The sequence below is a fragment of the Apis mellifera genome, linkage group LG4, assembly GCF_003254395.2.
Source record: "Apis mellifera strain DH4 linkage group LG4, Amel_HAv3.1, whole genome shotgun sequence".
NCBI lineage: Eukaryota > Metazoa > Arthropoda > Insecta > Hymenoptera > Apidae > Apis > Apis mellifera.
In genome coordinates, this window is record NC_037641.1 from 10,139,062 (window position 1) to 10,156,436 (window position 17,375).

General features: G+C 32.7%; 1 protein-coding gene across 7 annotated transcripts; it reads right to left on the reverse strand.

The window, feature by feature from the left end:
- Positions 1–6,880: 6,880 nt before the first annotated feature.
- On the reverse strand, positions 6,881–14,700 carry LOC724781. 7 transcript variants are annotated; one of them, XM_006567300.3, is made up of 5 exons: positions 14,574–14,700; positions 9,729–10,242; positions 9,277–9,582; positions 7,041–9,117; positions 6,881–6,959 (listed from the first exon to the last, which is right to left on the reverse strand). In XM_006567300.3, exons 2-4 carry the CDS (start codon positions 10,239–10,241, stop codon positions 8,719–8,721), a joined length of 1,218 nt encoding a protein of 405 aa, XP_006567363.2. In that variant the 5' UTR covers position 10,242; positions 14,574–14,700; the 3' UTR covers positions 6,881–6,959; positions 7,041–8,718. The 7 variants fall into 7 exon arrangements, with proteins under 7 accessions (XP_006567363.2, XP_016767421.2, XP_006567361.2 ...); XM_016911932.2 differs by lacking the exon at positions 14,574–14,700 and adding an exon at positions 10,789–10,904; XM_006567298.3 differs by lacking the exon at positions 14,574–14,700 and adding an exon at positions 10,767–10,896.
- Positions 14,701–17,375: the final 2,675 nt, after the last annotated feature.

A 17,375-nucleotide genomic window follows, 5' to 3' on the forward strand; every position in this document is an offset into this window, starting at 1 on the left:
GATTCGACGATTTCAACAACGATCGGCGCTCGCATTTCTCGTGGAGACCACGCGGTGAGCTTACACCCTCGCCGCATAATGCAAGCATCGGCCTCGTTAGGGGGATCTGCGCCGTATTGTCGACGCTAACAAGCGCTAAATAGAGAACAGGGTGAAATCGCGTGGACACTCCGCCACCTTCGCACACAGATATCGCCGGGCAAACGATTTAATGGAAAATTCTTTACAATATCGTCCTGGAGAAACATTTGGACGTTGGGCACGTTACGAATCGAATAGCTGAAATGCTAACCTCGTTAGAAACGTAACAATACCATTGCTAAAGGGTTAACGCAAGATTTGAATTTGCCGCCATTTTTGCATTAAGTTTGCAATCCTGAGAAAAGAACAGTTTGACAACTGAAAGTTTAGTAAAAATGGAGCGTTATACGATACAACAACGTGTTTTCATTATATTTTAAAAACTTTTTTTTATATTTAATTCAAATCTTGCGTTAATTTTGGGACACCTATTATAATTATCGTTCGATTATTTCTTTCGATATATCCATATACTCGAATAAAAATAATATTATTTTCTCGGAAATAAGGATAATGTAAATTTAAACTAGACAGATACTCGAACTTGAAGCAGGGATCGTGGAAATAGGAGTACAATTTGTGAAAGAGGAGCACAAAGAGCGCGTCACCTGGTTCCGTTTATTAAGACGTCCGTTTCCAGGATAGCGTTAAAAACTGGATGGTGCGATCCTTTACGTTTTCCATTATAGGATACAGGCAGGCACGCTTCGCAGGGAGTAGAGGGTGGGAGTAGAGGGTGGTAAGAATGGGGGGCGCGGGCGCACGCCCCATTATATGTAACACAAATCTGTTCAGCCTTTGACCGATCTGTAACAAACGGACTTTTACACCGGCTGCATGGAACTTTTTTCACCTGCCCCCGTCCGACAACAACCCCCATCGGGGGGAAACCCATCGCTAACGAGCCTTTGAAGCGAGCCGTTCTTTCCGACACGCCGAGAATATCATTTTCGGCGAGTCGATCGTACGTGACTTTCTGGACTTGCCGAACGTCTCTTTCCACCTTTTTCACGCTTACTGTCATCACTTGCCTGTACACCAATTTGCACCAATTCGGGGGGGAAGGAAGGGGGGAAGGGGTCGAGACTCGATGCGCAATTGACGAGTAAATGTTGGATGGGAGCGTTCTTTTTATTCGGTCAAATCGACGAACTCCTTTCTTTCTTTTTAAATTCGTAATTTCCAAAATTGATCGGACATCGAATCGATTGATTTCGCGTATCCGTTTGGGTAATTTTCTCGAGATTCTTGATCCCGATTATGGAGAAGAATTGGTAGATGCGACTTTTCAAAATGATATCGATCGATCAGATCAGTTTTTTGTTTCACCCATGTTGTTTTCCATGATTAGAGAGGATCCAGATGGAATTGAATTTCGAAAATACGTGAAATATACGTGAATATGTGCGAACGAGGAAGTTGGGTATTTAGACGATGGATTCACGTGGCGAGGCATCTGTTGGACAACTTAACAACCACCCTCCCTTTGTCAACCCTCCTTCCATCCCCCTTTTATACTGTAGCTCTGCGGGATGATACACGGGCTGAGACGCCCCGTGGCTTTTTCTTTTTCTCTCTTCTTTTTTTTTTCTTTTTTTTTTATATTTCTCTCTTTACCGACAAATAAGGGCTACCGAATACGAATATATTATCCGCGTAACGAGCGGTACACGCACGATGCAATTAGGCAAGGAGGGAGAGGGGGGGAGGAGGGATTCGTATCGTTCTATCCAGAAGAATTATTCGAATTTTCGCCACGCCCTATTAAAATTTTTACACCAATTTCGTGACGTACGCTTCGTTCGGACGGCTTCCGCGAACATGACCGCCATTTTCGAATCTTGGATCAAATTTTACGATCGATTTCCTGCCACGTTAGAGGCAACTGGTCCAACTGGCTGATTTATTGCCGCTATGGGATTGCCTAAAATAGCTCGTAAATGACTGAGAAAGTCATTGAAAACAAGTCGTAAATGTTGAAAGATTACATTGTTACGTTTTTATCACTCCGAATTCTTGGTAAATCTGTAAATGTTTCTTTTTTTTTTTCATTTTCGTGAAAAAGAAAGAAAGGAAAAAAAACGTGATATAGAAAAATTTATGGCTTTTTTTTTTTATCAATATTTAAAATTATCGTATTATTTATTTTACGCGCGTAATCTCGATACGAATACGGGATTTATTAAAATGTTTTCATTACGAACGTGGAAATTTTTTTTTTTTAATAAAAATTTAAACTCCATTCCAGAAAAATAATTTAAAATAGACCAGAAACTCTCTTCAGAGGGGTTATAGAAGAGAAATATAAATACTCGTTTCACGCTTATTTTAAATTAAAAAGTCGTTCGAAATAGGTTTTAAAATTCCCATTAAACTGTTCCGGTTATTAAAAAGTGGTCAAGCGGGCGATCGTAAAAGTAACCTAAGAAAATGAATATTTGACTGTCCGAGACAAGCTTAGCCAAGAAGTTTGTAAGGCCAACCAAATTTTTTTTATCCTTTTTTTATAATCGAATATCGACAACACTTAATACAATTCTTATTTATTTAACGTTAAAAGCGTTAATAATCGTTACTGCTTTTTCCACGGCAATTAACAGGATTATCGTTCGTCGGGCCGAATGATAAAGGAGAGTAAGCCGGGTGGGAGTGTTTTTTAATACAAAAATAAGGGGGTACCGTGTGTTGGACACTAACGACTTCGACAAGCACGCACCATTAGCTCGTATCCTCCAACCGTGGTACTTGGTACCTATTTTAACCGACGTAAGAGCCGCGTGTCTCTCGTCCATCTTTTTACTGTTTTAACCACGGGGGGGACCGAAACGTTTTCTACGCCGGGCACGTGCCTCTCTCTTCTTTTTTTTTTCCCTTTTCTTCTTTTTCAAATTAATACCGTCGAACCACTTCTGGCCGATTTGCGACAATGAAACGTTTCGTCGTGAATCACGCTCCATAAAATGTATCCGTTTCCAAGAGCTTGGAACTTGCTTTAGAGAACAAATGCTTTACTTTAGAAGAAGCGAAATATATATTATTTTAAATGGATGATAATTATCGAGAAGAATTATCTATTTTAAAGAAGAGAGAGAAGAAATTTCTGTATACGAAATATTATCGTGAAATTGTAATAGAGAAAAAAAGGGAAGGAAATCGTATAATAAGGAAGAAAAATAATAATGAGCGTAGAGAGAGGAGAAATTTACGACGAAAGTAAATTTTGTACATCGGTAGACGTAGATACATCAAAATAGAGGGAGAAACTTCTCCTGACATTCACGTGTCCAACGTGGACGCCGACGATGTCATTAAACTCCTCGTTACGGGGAGCCGAGGCTAAACCAACCTCGTACTCGGGTGTAGCTGAACTAACGGCGAGGGTACGCGACTCAACACCGACCCGGTACCGAGCTTTATAGCCAGACAGGATTCACCTCGGTGATTGGTTACATTACCGATACGCGCGTCTCTCATCACGGCGATGCTGTTACAGCAATCGCGGTGAAACTCTCTGCCCTGTCCTCTCCTCCACGAAAACAACACCATAGAGACCTGCATCTGCAAGGAACACCCTGCCTTCCTTCCTTCCTTCCTTCCTTTCTTCCTTCTTTCTTCTTCTTCCTCCGCCAATTTTTATTTCCTTTTTTCTTCCTTTTGCTAACTTTTCCAAGAGATTCGAACAGTTCTTCTTTCCTTCTCTTTTCCTTTTTAAATTGGAATGTATAAACTCGCAAGTACGAATGAAAATCTAAAAATTTAACAGCAAGGATCTGTATCGAGTTTCCAATGAAATAGAATAAATAATTGTAAGTAAAAAAATAATAGTAACGATAGACGAAATGGGTTGGACGATGTATTCGGAAATCTTGGGAATTGATCAGTCCGGATGTCACATTTTGTCTGCGCGGCATGTTCTCACCCTTGTTGTTGGGGTTTCGTGCCCCGTTTGCACCCGATACACGCATAACACTCGCACGTGCGTTAAACATACACGCTTCCCTCTCCGGCACCCCATCTTTCAGCTACGTCTCTTTCCCTTCAATCTTCTCCTCTCGGATCTCGACTCTATTTCATCGAACCATTTGTCTCTGCGGTTACGAATCCAGTTACAGCTTCATCCAGTACGATTACCATTTATCGCTTACCATTGTTCCGTATTCGAATGATTGAATTTTTGAATTATTTATATAATCCTATATAGAAAAGAAAGATTAATTATTAATTAAACGCAACGTTGATTCTTACGTTTCGTGTAAAATTTATTAAAAAAAAGAATATTGGTTTTTTAAGCAATATCAATTTTTCGAAAAATACCATCATCATCACGCTTATTACGTATTAATATGCAAAGCGCAATAATTCTGCAATAATTCTTCCAAAAAGTAGTCTGATAATCGGAGAATTTTCGTTCACAGAGGAGAGCGGAGAGTTTCTCAATCGGTCGCTTTTGTGAAACAGCTGTTTCTACGGTTGTCGCGCCTCGTTACCGGCCTTTTTTCCTCCAACCCTGAAACAAGAAGCTGGCATCAGGACGTCGTTATAACGCGAGGCGTCCACTTTTCCACACACTCCTATACTACGTTCTATCCTCTTACCCACCCCATCGTCCTCGAGCCGCCGCTGTCGTCCGTGGTCCTTGTGTGCTGCAAATAAACCTCTCCTGGAAACAAACAGGGACAAACTGGACTTCCACCGGACAAATTGACACCCCTAACAGACACGTATGCACGATGCCTCCTCTCCTGTTTTCACGATTCGACCGTGTTGATCCACTTTGCGCGCTTGTTTAAAGACTATAATAGTACAACTGTTGTGCTTCGTGAAATGTATATAATATAATAACTTTCGCCCGGGATTATTATTTCAATCCGAGAAACAGAACGTTGATGAAAATGTAAAATGTTGGAGCGGATGAAAATTGCCACTCGTGAATATATCGAAATTTCGAAGATGAAGTTCAACGATAAGTTCGGATTCAAAAGTCCTTGTGACTATCACTTGATTGAACATGCTGCGATAGATATATATTTATAAAGTGATAGTCACGTGGCAGACAGTGATACAATATCAGAACACGATTCGCCACGTGTCGCTCGACGTGAGTTCTGTAACAGCACTTTCGCTTTATTATAATACACCCCTAAGCCCGTGTCCCCAGCGATCATAATCGCATTTGGCTTCTGCCTTTCACACAGAAATCACGTCCTAACACGAATCATGTTACATTACTAGTTTCCATGCTGGAAAAACAGTACGAGAAAATTCTAAAGAGAAATAAAAAAACTTGGATATTATTCATTATTAAAATTCTTAAATGTTATTATTTTTAAAGTTAAAAGTTCAACATTTTTTCTTTTGCATTTAATATTTATGTTACAACTTATTATTATTATTATAGTTGAATTCTCGTTTAAATCATGAACTGAATAATAATTTAATAATTAAAATTTAAAGTTTGTGTAAAGTTTGGACGTTAGATGGAATGATGTCGATTTGAATGAGAAATTGTATTTCTGGGTGCAACAGAGATTAAAAGAAAAGGAGTTTACAAGTGTTTCCGAACAATTTAAGAAAGATTTTTGTGAAAAATGGTTGTGCTTCAATCGTTTACGCGAAAACATAGAGAAATATGAAAGAGAAACCAGTGAAGAGAAAGCGCCAAATAGCCTGCTATACCTTCCAGCCGCATGAAATTGACCCATAAATCCGTGTTACATGATTTACTGTACCTTACAAACTGACAGGCCAGAGAAATATTCGGTGCGAATACTCGGTCAACGTTCAATGCTACTGTAGCCACAGATTTTCAAAACATCATAGAATCGATGTATAATAATATATAACATCGAATATCCGATTTTACCTAGATGATATCTACCAGTCCATGCTTGATTTTTATTACTCGCAACAGCCTCCATAAATTTCAATCAAACTCCTTTGATGAAGATTTTCAATGTTTTCATTTGTTATTGGCTAGAAAATATTGAAATTGTATTTCTGAAAATTAGTTAGTGACATCTAGTGATATTTCAACGCGTTGTGATATCTTTTATTAAAATTTATCGTATTAAATTTAAATTTACTTAATCCTACCCTCTTTCGTTCTTCGTAATTCTCCCCAAAAAAATTCTACCGTTTGTTTTGTTCGACGATGATTAAGAAAGATTCTGTTCCATATTCTAGTATTTCGAAAGGGTCGTCGATGAAAGATCCCACGACCACCCGAACGAGGCCCGCATCTTGACATCCGCCGGTACACTGTTTAGCGATAATTTACTCGTCGTCGTCACGGAATACCATCGAAAAATTCAGAATACCGTGGTCGTTGACACCGAGAGATCAGGCTTTGAATCCCACGGGTATATTGTTGTCCAATGACACGTCTGTATTTACACGTCGTACGCCAAAATTGCATGTTCCGACAGCGTAAATACGCCCGTATATATACGCCTCGAGATCCAGGGGTAATATCGACGAGTGCTTCCTCTTCTTCATCCGCCGTTCATGTAATGCAATTCGAATACATTTATTCAATAATATTAAATATTAATATTATACTTTTATCATTATATAATTGATATATTTTTATAAATATATAATTGATATATTTTATAAATACTTTCCAAGATTTCAACATTTTTTTTCAAAAGGTGCAAAAATGAAGAAATTCTCGCCTCGTAATAATAATAGAAGGATTAGACGATTAGGTGTCGAGGGATCAATTTTCGTTCTTCTTCAACCGCGTTATTCAATTCCATCAAAAGAATTTTTTCCGCTTCTTCCCATGTCTTTTTTTTTTTCTCTTTCTCCTTTAATAGTATTAAACCTTTCGTGCGTCGGTGGAAGGATACATTTATCTCGTTGCACGATTCATTCGTCTAAAAAAAAAAAAAAAAAGAAAAAAAGAAAAAAGAGAGAAAAAAAAAAATATTGTCAAGTTTGAAATTCATCAATCGCACCTGACGAATTCCGTAAAGTATTCCCAGGGTTGACCATTTTCTTTCAGGAGACAAATAAGAAACAGACTTTATTCAGGTAAACGACGTTGACAAATAAGTCGTCCGACACATAGCAAAATGGAACACCTGAAAAATCGAAGGATTAGTATAACCCCTATGAGAATTCCGACCGATTTTCTTTCATCCTTTCATTTTCCACCCACCCAACATTTTATTATATCGAGGGAAAAAATTTCTTAATATAAATTATTATAATAGTATATAATTATTATATATTATTATAATATATAAAGATCCATTCGCTCGTTAAACGTTAAACGTTCATTACAAATGTTTTGTGTTAGGGAGGCAAAAGATTTTATTCCAAGCATTGAAACCGATCGATAATACCGAAACGAAGATACCGAAAATTTCTACTTTAACGTCATTTTCTACCCGATTCGGAACTAATCGTTGCCCGCTACCGGAATTTTCTGCCACTGACGACCGAATAACCCAAATACTTCACGGACGTCTCCGTTTTCCATTATCCTTTTATTCTCTCCCCCGACGCGCCTCTTCTTCCTCTCCCTAACTTTCTCGAAGCTCGTGCGGAGAACCGAGAATCGGCTACCGAATTTTTCCAATTCGCCTTTCTACTATGATTTACGAATCCCTCGACTCCCAGTCGACTACTACGTGCAACTTCTTCCAGGTCAGCGCAAACAAGAAGTTGCACGAGGAAGGGAGAAACTTGTGCAAATACCTCGGTACCGGCTAAAGACTCTCTCTCTCTCTCTCTTTCTCTCCCTCTTTCTCTCTCACTCTCTCTCTCTCTCTCTCTCTCCTCGTGGCGAGATGACTTCTGTTCCAACGCGTTTCTCTTCTCTCGTCCCGGTAGCGAAGATTCACCTCGAGGCAAAAGCCACCCCATCGAGGCTTGCCACAACAATTTCTCTGTTCACGATGTAGGTTACCGAGACGATGCTTTCAGAGATCTTTTAGCCTACTGCTTTACTGCCCTATTATAAATCAATTCCTACAGGCTGACCGCCAAGGTCGCCCTCCAAGGATCTTTTCGAAAGTTCATCAAACTGTGTCCCAAGCGAGCTACTTTTTCCTCGCTGGGAGAGAGAGAAATCTTCAATTTACTGCAATCGAAAATCCTCTTAATTGTTGATCAAGTAAACGAAAACCTGTGAAATTAATACATAAAAAGTCATTGAGGAATACGAGATTTAACAGCAAATTTTCAATTTGAAAAAATATTGATAAGATTTTAAGATTTTATGATATGGTTCTAATTGTCAATCTTTTGTTTTTTTAAGTTTTTCCTTTACTTTTTTTTTCTTGCTTCTCTACGTTTAAAAAATTTGTGTTCAAAGATAAGAAGATAAGGAAGATAAGAAGAATTAAGAGATTAAGGTGTTACTCGGCGGAATGACTAGTGACGTTAAATTAAAAAAATAAGGAAATGCTTTTGTAAAATATGATGATGTAATCAAATCAAAATAAATAGAGTATTAAAAATTATTATAAATAAAAATAATATTTATTGATCTCTAAATTTCATATTCATCTCAAACATTGATCATGTTCGTATCATATCAGTTAAAATTCTTTTTCCTTTAAAAAAAATTTTATTTATAGAGAATTAAAATTTCAGAGGTTTTCTTTTATCTTAATATTGTCTTTTTTTTCAGTCCAAGTAACCTCTTTCGTTCATGATTGGAATCATTTTTTCAGCTAATTTCACCGCGTCTGGACTTTTGAAAACATTCATTTTAGTTTCACCTAACTTGACAAATAAATCGTCAAAATCCTCTGTATCTTCCTTATTCGCCAGCATTCGTAAATTAAGCACGATTCCAGCAAAAACAGCGTATATTTTTCTTTTATATAACGCTGCCTTTAATTCCCTCATCGTCGGTGATTTTCTTTTGCAATCGATATTTTTCATAGTTTCCTCTAAAGTGTCCAAATATATCCCGAGGAAATAATCGTCGTTATCATATTTTATATCAATTTCTGGACAAATATTCAAAAAGTATAATAAATCGATAGCTGGAGACGTATAAACGGACATTTGATAATCAACCTGAAAAATATTATGTTGTACAATCATAAAGAAGCAAAATTAAAAATATCATTCCACTAAAGTACATAGAAATTTAATTAAAAGAAAAAGAAATCGTATTCCCGCCTTAATTTATAATTAATCCCTAATATAATATACATAGGGGAAAAAAAATATTACCAACAAAACATCGATAGGTTGGCCTTTCTCATTTTCTTTAAACATCATGTTATTGATCCAACAATCTCCATGATTTAATACACAGAATTCATTCTCGTCGTAATTATAGGCATCCGTGCATCTTGATCCGATAGTTTCTGCTAATTTTATTAACTTGCTCGCTGTAGATGCACACTTTTCATCTGACCATTTTCCTATTTCATTACCTATCCGTAAAAGACTTACTTCCATCATTCGTATAAAAATTTGAGGACAATTGGCCGACACGATGCCGCCATCTTTGAAAAATTCAATTAATTTCGGATCCTGTAAGATCAATCTTTATTAAAATATTGAAAACAAATTTACAATTGTTTAAAATAAATACGAATCTAAAAAAGTTTTACATTCGATTTTGGTAAATTTAAAAATTAAAATATGAAATATTAATTCTTTAAAATAATCTTACCTACCTTTTCAAAAATTGCAACGGATCCAGCGTGTAATCTCGCAATTTGTTTTATAACTAATGAACAATGTTCACGTGATAATCCTTTTTGACGATCTTTCATAATGAATCCTCTGTCTTTTAAATTCTCCATAATGAAAAATGGAGGATTATCAGAGGAGTATAATAAATTCGGCCCAATTTGATGAGAGATAAATCCCTTTATTCTCGGTAGAATATCTTGTAAAACTTTCAATTCGATCTGGAATACATTTTGTTGGCGAGCAATCTCGCACGATAATCCGTTCGGGGGTTCGGTTTTAATGATAAAATTGATCGAACATTCCGATTTTGTTTCATTTTTCTTATTGTTAGAAATAACCATATATCTCACACGCATGATGTATAAATCACTGAGGAAATTTAATCCTTTCTCCGACATGCAATGACGTTTAATTTCCAGAATTTGAACGATCTCGTTCGGTAATTTCTTTCGAAGCATTTTCTCAAAAACATTCTCATCGATTTTTATTTCCATTCTAAAAAAAATATATCGAATAATAATTATCGAATAATGAAAGTTTATCACGAATATTGTTTTTCTCTTCGAAAGATCGTCTATTGTAATAATTCTTATAATTTTTATTATTAACTGCTTGACAACAAAAGTCATATAAAGTATGTCATATTAATTCAATTCATATAAAATGATTTATAATAATTATCCAATTAATCAATTATCCAATTGAAATTGAATTTTAATCATTATATACACGTCGATTATACTTTTTTTTCAACTGCGAAGGATAGCGAAGAAATAAGAAAAAAAAAGAAAAAAAAGAGAGAGATAACACGGATACTCGTTTCGTGGAAGCAGTTTTAAATGGCAAATATTAAGATAATGAGATTGACCCTGTACCAGTGTAAATATACATCACTATATTCGTACGAATTATGTAATAATTGGAAATTAATGATTAATTCTACGCACATGCAAGTTTTCGATAAATAAATAAAAATAATTCTTAACAATTTTTTAAAACTACGATTCTCTTACACTAACTTTAAGCACTGAACATACGCACGACACAAGACGATTCTCTGATCTTTTATGACTCAGGCCAATGAGTTTTAACGAGTTTAAACCAGCTTAGTTCGCTATCATATTCTCAAAGACATATGAACAATATACATTCTTACGACTCAGTTTTTACGAATATATATTCCCTCACACTGACTTCTCGATCTTCATATTGTACAACAAGATATGTTACACATTTGAAATATGATATGTAATAAATTAAAACACTATACACCGATTGATTAACCAAAAGATTAGTGAAATTGAAAAATGACAAGTCTAACGTCCAAATTGAATAACAGATTTGGAAAAATATTTGTAAATAAAAATATTATTAGAGAAAAAAAAACTGGAGAAACAATGGAGAAACTAGGGTCAGAAAGTCGGATCAAAAAAGAATCATAAATCATTAGTGATGCCAAAATCTTTGAAATGTTACAGCGGTTCGAGTCCCATCCTATAACTTTTATAGAAGGTTACAAAACAGCTACCGTGTCTCTCTCATCTCGCCATTGCTTTTTCTTTTTTTCGCCTCCGTTTCCCTGAATTTCCACAAATTTTTGGGAACCTAAAAACTTTTACGACACATGCGGTAAGCCAAGAGTCGTTTCGCCGGTTACCGCAGTTAGGCGAGCGGGAAACTTTTCGAAATACTTCAAAAAATTCGAAAACGTTCACAATGGTAATAAATCATCCTTGCCTTTTTTTTTTTTTTTTATATTTTGTTTTTACTTTTATAGAGATTTACTCTTTGTTCAAGTCAACCGCTAGTCGGTTATGATTTCAAATTCAAACCTCATTGACATTGTGTGGAAAAACTTCGATCTCTTCGAAGAGAAGAATAGAAGAAACCATTTTTTATAAAAATAAAAATAAATATATATGCATAATTTATAATTAAGCAACAATAATTGATTTCATAGATTTGTTATGGTATTAATTTGAAATGATATAAAGTTAAACTTTTTTTCGAATATTTAATTATAATTGCCATATAATTCCCTTAATGAGAAAATTCGTTAATTAAGATAAACTAATTTATCAGAAACAGTTAACACATATTTTAATTTTTGAAAAATGTAATAATAAATATTGCGCAACTGCATTTCAAAAGCAGTCGAGACTCGCAGTTGAGATTAAGATATCTATCTCTTACTAAATATAATTGACAATTAATAATATGTAAATATAAGATAAGTAGTACAAGTAGTCTCTTTATAACAAGAGAAAGAGAAGAGTTCAATATTCTTATAAATTTTATTATGTTATGACATATGAAAAGTATAATAAGCCGTAATGGATGATGTTAGGGAGTGATGATTTTCTATGGTATCATTGGTAGTCCATGCATATGTAAAGATTCCTCAAAAGGGTTTCTTCTATGGCACACTGGCTCCAGAGATACAAAGGGGCTTCCCTTTCGCGTGTCCCCGCATTTGTTTTATGTAACCGAGTTTATGTCACTCCACCCACTATCATCCGGCAGTGTTTTATATAAATTTTTAACTTGATTACACACAACGAGCTTGCACATGAGAGGTCTCTTATTGCCGCGGTTGATTGAATAATACAAGCTCTTCGAGCTTTCAAATTGTGTTATTCTATGAGCGAATATTTTATATTTTCTTACACAAATCTTATCTATCCAAGAGTTTAACACATTTGCCATCGTGTGAATTATGCGAATCATCACATATTTATACGTGACGTCCCACATCTTTCATAACGATTATTATTTATCTATTAATTTTTATTTTTTCTTATCCAACAAATGATTATGAATATTATAAACTACATTTAACCGCTATATTTTTATTTTTTCTTTTATATCGTGTAAAATTAATATAATCGAAATATTTTTTTTTAAATCATAGAAACAAATAAAAATGCAATAGGAAATTTCACAAATATTCACAATTGCTATACAAATTTCATAAAAATTTTTCATGGTAAAGCAAAAGAATTGAAAAGTGAACGAGATTCACAAAAAGTAAAGACGTAGGAAATGAGCGAGTTTAAGAGACAGAAGATCGAAGGGTAGATCAGGCAAAGCGCGTGGCAAAGCGGACCATACTCCTGGAAGATAGTCCAAATGGACCGGTACGTGTTTGGATCGCTTTTAAGAGGGCACCGTAAATTTTGCGGCCCAGCAGGGTTGTAAACTCGAACCGAACCGAACAAACGGCCCTCGCGAGGTAGGGGTGCCACCAACCTACAGGGGGTAAGAAGCGCGCGCACGCCACGCCACGCTGCGCCGCGCCTCCTCCTATCCCTCTAACAGACAGAATGCTGCACCACCTCGCACCACCTCGCACCACCTCACAGCATGCTTAGGATACGGGTCTTTCTCTCTCTTTCATTCATTATTTCTTTCACCATTTCTCTTACTCTCTTACTTCATTCTATTACTCTTTTGGAGAAAGTTCGACAACTTCATACTTCAACTTCTTTCTTTTCTTCATATTATACGTATATAGCCCTTTGCACTCAAAGAAATATGTTTGCTACAAGGATGATAAAAATTTATGAAATTAATATAGAAATTATAATGTTATATAGGAACGTAAATATTATTTATTCTATTTCATTAAGACTTAAATATAAATTTTATAAACCTTTAAAATAAAAATTAAATATAAATTGTAATTGTATATATTTTGGAAAATCATAATTCTCGAAAACATATTTCTCTCGGCATATTTGTGTCCAGAAAGAGAAGAGATAATGTTTCAAAATTATAGACGGAAATATCCATATAAATGAGGAATATCCGGTAAGGACACTTGTTTCGATAATCCTTCTCGCGAAACCCACTATGTTACCACGAAAATTTCAACCTATCACGTTTTAACCAACTGCTTTCACACGTAATAGTTAAAATATGAGCAGTGACAATAAATTGGAAAGTGAAGAACTTTCACCCTAAAATTTTCTGAAAGACCTGACACCGATACCATTTGACTTGGGAAACCAAATTGACATAAGATTTATTTAAGTTTCTTCGAATAATGGTGATCATTATTGTAATATATTTAGTCATAACCGAAATCGGAAAATCTTTTATTTATGTTACCGGATTTACTACTGTTCCATTAATTTCGTTTACAAATAACTGTCATTTTCTAGAAAAAATAGAAATCATCCATTTCATAATTATAACATTCTGCTTATAAATGTGCCGTATCATGATTATAAATATTGTCATATAATGATATCTATAAATGATAACATTACAACGATTGAAGATTAAAATAATACGATAAAATATTACGATATTTCTATATAAAGAAGAATAAGTCTCTCTCTTTCTTTTTCAAAATTTTAAATATTTGATATATTGTAAATAATAATAATAACAATAATAATAAAACAGCTATAACTTCTACATATTTCAATATGTCATAATATTCTCATAGAAATGTTACTATCCTTTCAACACTTACATTAGGATTACACAAGAATTAGGTACACATACTACGTAATAAATAGGAACAAAATTCTGATGTAATGTGCACGATTGAATCGAATAACAGTAGATTTTTAATATCTTTTAATAAACACAAATATTTATTATTCATTCTTTTTTTAGGTTAAGTAAAAATACTTAATTATTTTATTAATATTAAGTTGATATATATGTGAAACGTTATTTTTCTAATTTGAAATTAATAAACATGAATTTTAAATGATACTGTGAAAAAATAAAAATAAAAATTATATACATATTAATAATTTATGCATTTAAAATTCATTTATTAAAATTACATTTTATAACTTTGTAATACTTACATATAAGAGTAGCGAATGTTGAAATCGTGATTGAAGTTGAAACTGTATCATGCGAACTGTCAATTAGGAATCCGTCGGTCGATTTCAATATCTGCTGAATCGATCCTTTTCGAGTGTTCATAGGTTGTCACAAGTAATTGTTCCGAAATTTGCTTATCTATACTTACGACAAACAATTTCTCTAAAGCACATAGATTTTATTAAATTAAGAAGTATAAATGTAAGTTTTAATTGTAATCATTGTAAATTTATTAAATTGTATAAAATGATTAAATTAAATTAAATATTCAATTTCAATTATTATATTTATGTGTTCAAAAAATATTTAATAATATACCCAATACCATGCTTACATATATAAATCTATGGATTTTTTTTTAATAATGATAGTACATAACTAGATGGCGTGAGTATTTGTCTGGGGATTTTTCTAAAGCACATAGATTTATTATTGATTTCCAATATAGATATTAATTACTTAATGTACAAAAAGAAAAATATAAACTTATTGTATTTTTAGATTATAATTGTTATATAAATAAATTATGTGTATGTTAAGTTATCTTTAATATTTTTATCTCCGCTATACAGGTATTTATTTTATATAAAATTAATTTTTTTAAAAATTATATATAATTATATTAATTTCTATTTCAAAATTTATTGACAAACTTTTTTAATCTATTTTAATCTATTTTAATTTAAAATATTTCAATTTATTTAAAAAATGATATTATAAATTAAAATTTTCATTAAAATTTTTATTTAAAACTACTATATTTACTAATATCGTGTTTTGTTTCAATACTTATTTATATCAATTTTAACTTTGAAATAATTTAACGAATATTAAATATTTACATGTCAGAGTTATATAAAAAAATATGCGAAACAAAAAAGATTAAATAAAAATCATACAATTTATTGTGTTGCTTAATAGATTTTTTAAATAGAAATTGCTTAAATAGAAATAAATTAGAATTTGAATAAGAAGAATTATAATATCGAATTTGATATTACCTAATATTTATATCGAGTTATTATATTATAAAAAAATCATTATTATTTGTATTATTTAATTTATTTCGATGTGATTATCGATTTTTATCTTATCTTATTAATTTGAATATTTATGTATATTATGATTTACCAAATATATAGTATTATAAAAGTAAAAAAAAAAAAAAATAACATTTGGTTTGAATAATAAGAAAAAAAGATTTAATTGAATATTCAATTTTGTTCCATAATCAAATATCTAGTTTTGTACTTTTGTAAAAATAAAAATTTAATAAATATTAAATATTTATATTTAATTATTTTCAATATGCATTAGAAAAATGTACAAATTACATCAAAATCCTATTTCTAAGAAATAGAATATAAAATCTCTATAGAATATAAAATCACTACATATTTTAGTAGATTTTTTAAATACAAATGGTATAAAACAATCATTTTAGCAACAAAACATTGAAACTTTTGAAGTTGAAATTTTTAATCTCTGTGCAAAACTATAACATTTTCTATCTGAAACTAATCACATAATATCATGAGATTCATTTGAATCATGCTTTGACTAAATATCACAATTTTTATCTTACGATAGAACAATAATATTTTCCATTTATTTGACTTATATATTCAATTTTGGATTTCTATATATCCCTCCCTTCTCTCTTCATCTCTCTCTATCGATTTTGTTTTATCTTTATAACATCAGTAATTTAAAAAAATTTATTTATATTATTTCTTGCGACATTTTCACGTTTCCATATTTTAAATCGATAGAATGTTTTTACTATTAAATATTAAATTTCATGAAATTTCCAAGATTTCCTGTTGCATCTGCTGTTATATACCTACCACGAAAAGATATTTGAGAATAGTCACATGTATGCAGATGAAACAAGAGAAACTGTTCGCAATCTTGTATATGGGTAACGATGATATTATTTAACAAACAAGCCGGATGGAAGATTTATTAGTGTACTGTTACCATTAATCTTTGCAACGACTTTAGTACACCAGCATGAAATTATTTCTCGGTAATTAAGAGATTAAACTCTGTTGCCTGACACTGTCTTACAATCTCTTTTCTTTCCTCTTTTCTTTAATCTACACTTTTTTAATATTACTTATATCTCTTATCTTATTATTTTGATCATTATATGTTATAATTTACGCAATGAAATGTATTTATTTACTTGCTCCTGTTGAAAACAAAAAAAAGAATGCAACTTTCTTATAATATGTAAGAATATGCACAATATAATTAACTTTGTTGAAAAAATTGTTTATTTTTTTTTATTATCTTTTATGTCTTTAACGTAAAATCATAGATAATTAATATTTGAAATATTTTATAATAATTCTAAAAATTATTATAAAATCATTATAAATAATAATGCCAAAAGAAATTGCATTTTCTTATCATAATGATTAAATCATTTTATTTTTAGTTTACACTGATTTCTAACTCAATTAAAATTTTATCGCTAAAAGTTTTACATTATTGTCAAAGAAAAATGTATCGTTATAAACTCGTATAGTTATTCAAATGTAACATTTTCAAACAATTGGACCGTTTTTTTCTTATTTTCTGAAGAGGTGATCAAAAGGAGAAAAGAGAAGGAAAATAAAAGGAAGAGGAAGAGGAAAAGAGAAGTAATTGTTCAAAGTCCACTATAGGTCCAGTAATTCCGAAGGCGAACCATCATGTCGGCGTCTCGATTGGTACGGACATACGAGCACGCACGTATTCGCGGTACAAGACTGAAAGGACACGTCTCGAATATTTTA

What these genes read in the sequence shown, in the direction of transcription:
- LOC724781 (XM_006567300.3), bottom strand. Translation starts at nt 10,241, where the DNA reads ATGGAAATAAAAATCGATGAGAATGTTTTTGAGAAAATGCTTCGAAAG. An exon ending in CCGTTGCAATTTTTGAAAAG is followed by an intron (nt 9,583 to 9,728) that starts GTAGGTAAGATT and finishes TTGATCTTACAG; the next exon opens with GATCCGAAATTAATTGAATT. An exon ending in AACCTATCGATGTTTTGTTG is followed by an intron (nt 9,118 to 9,276) that starts GTAATATTTTTT and finishes AATATTTTTCAG; the next exon opens with GTTGATTATCAAATGTCCGT.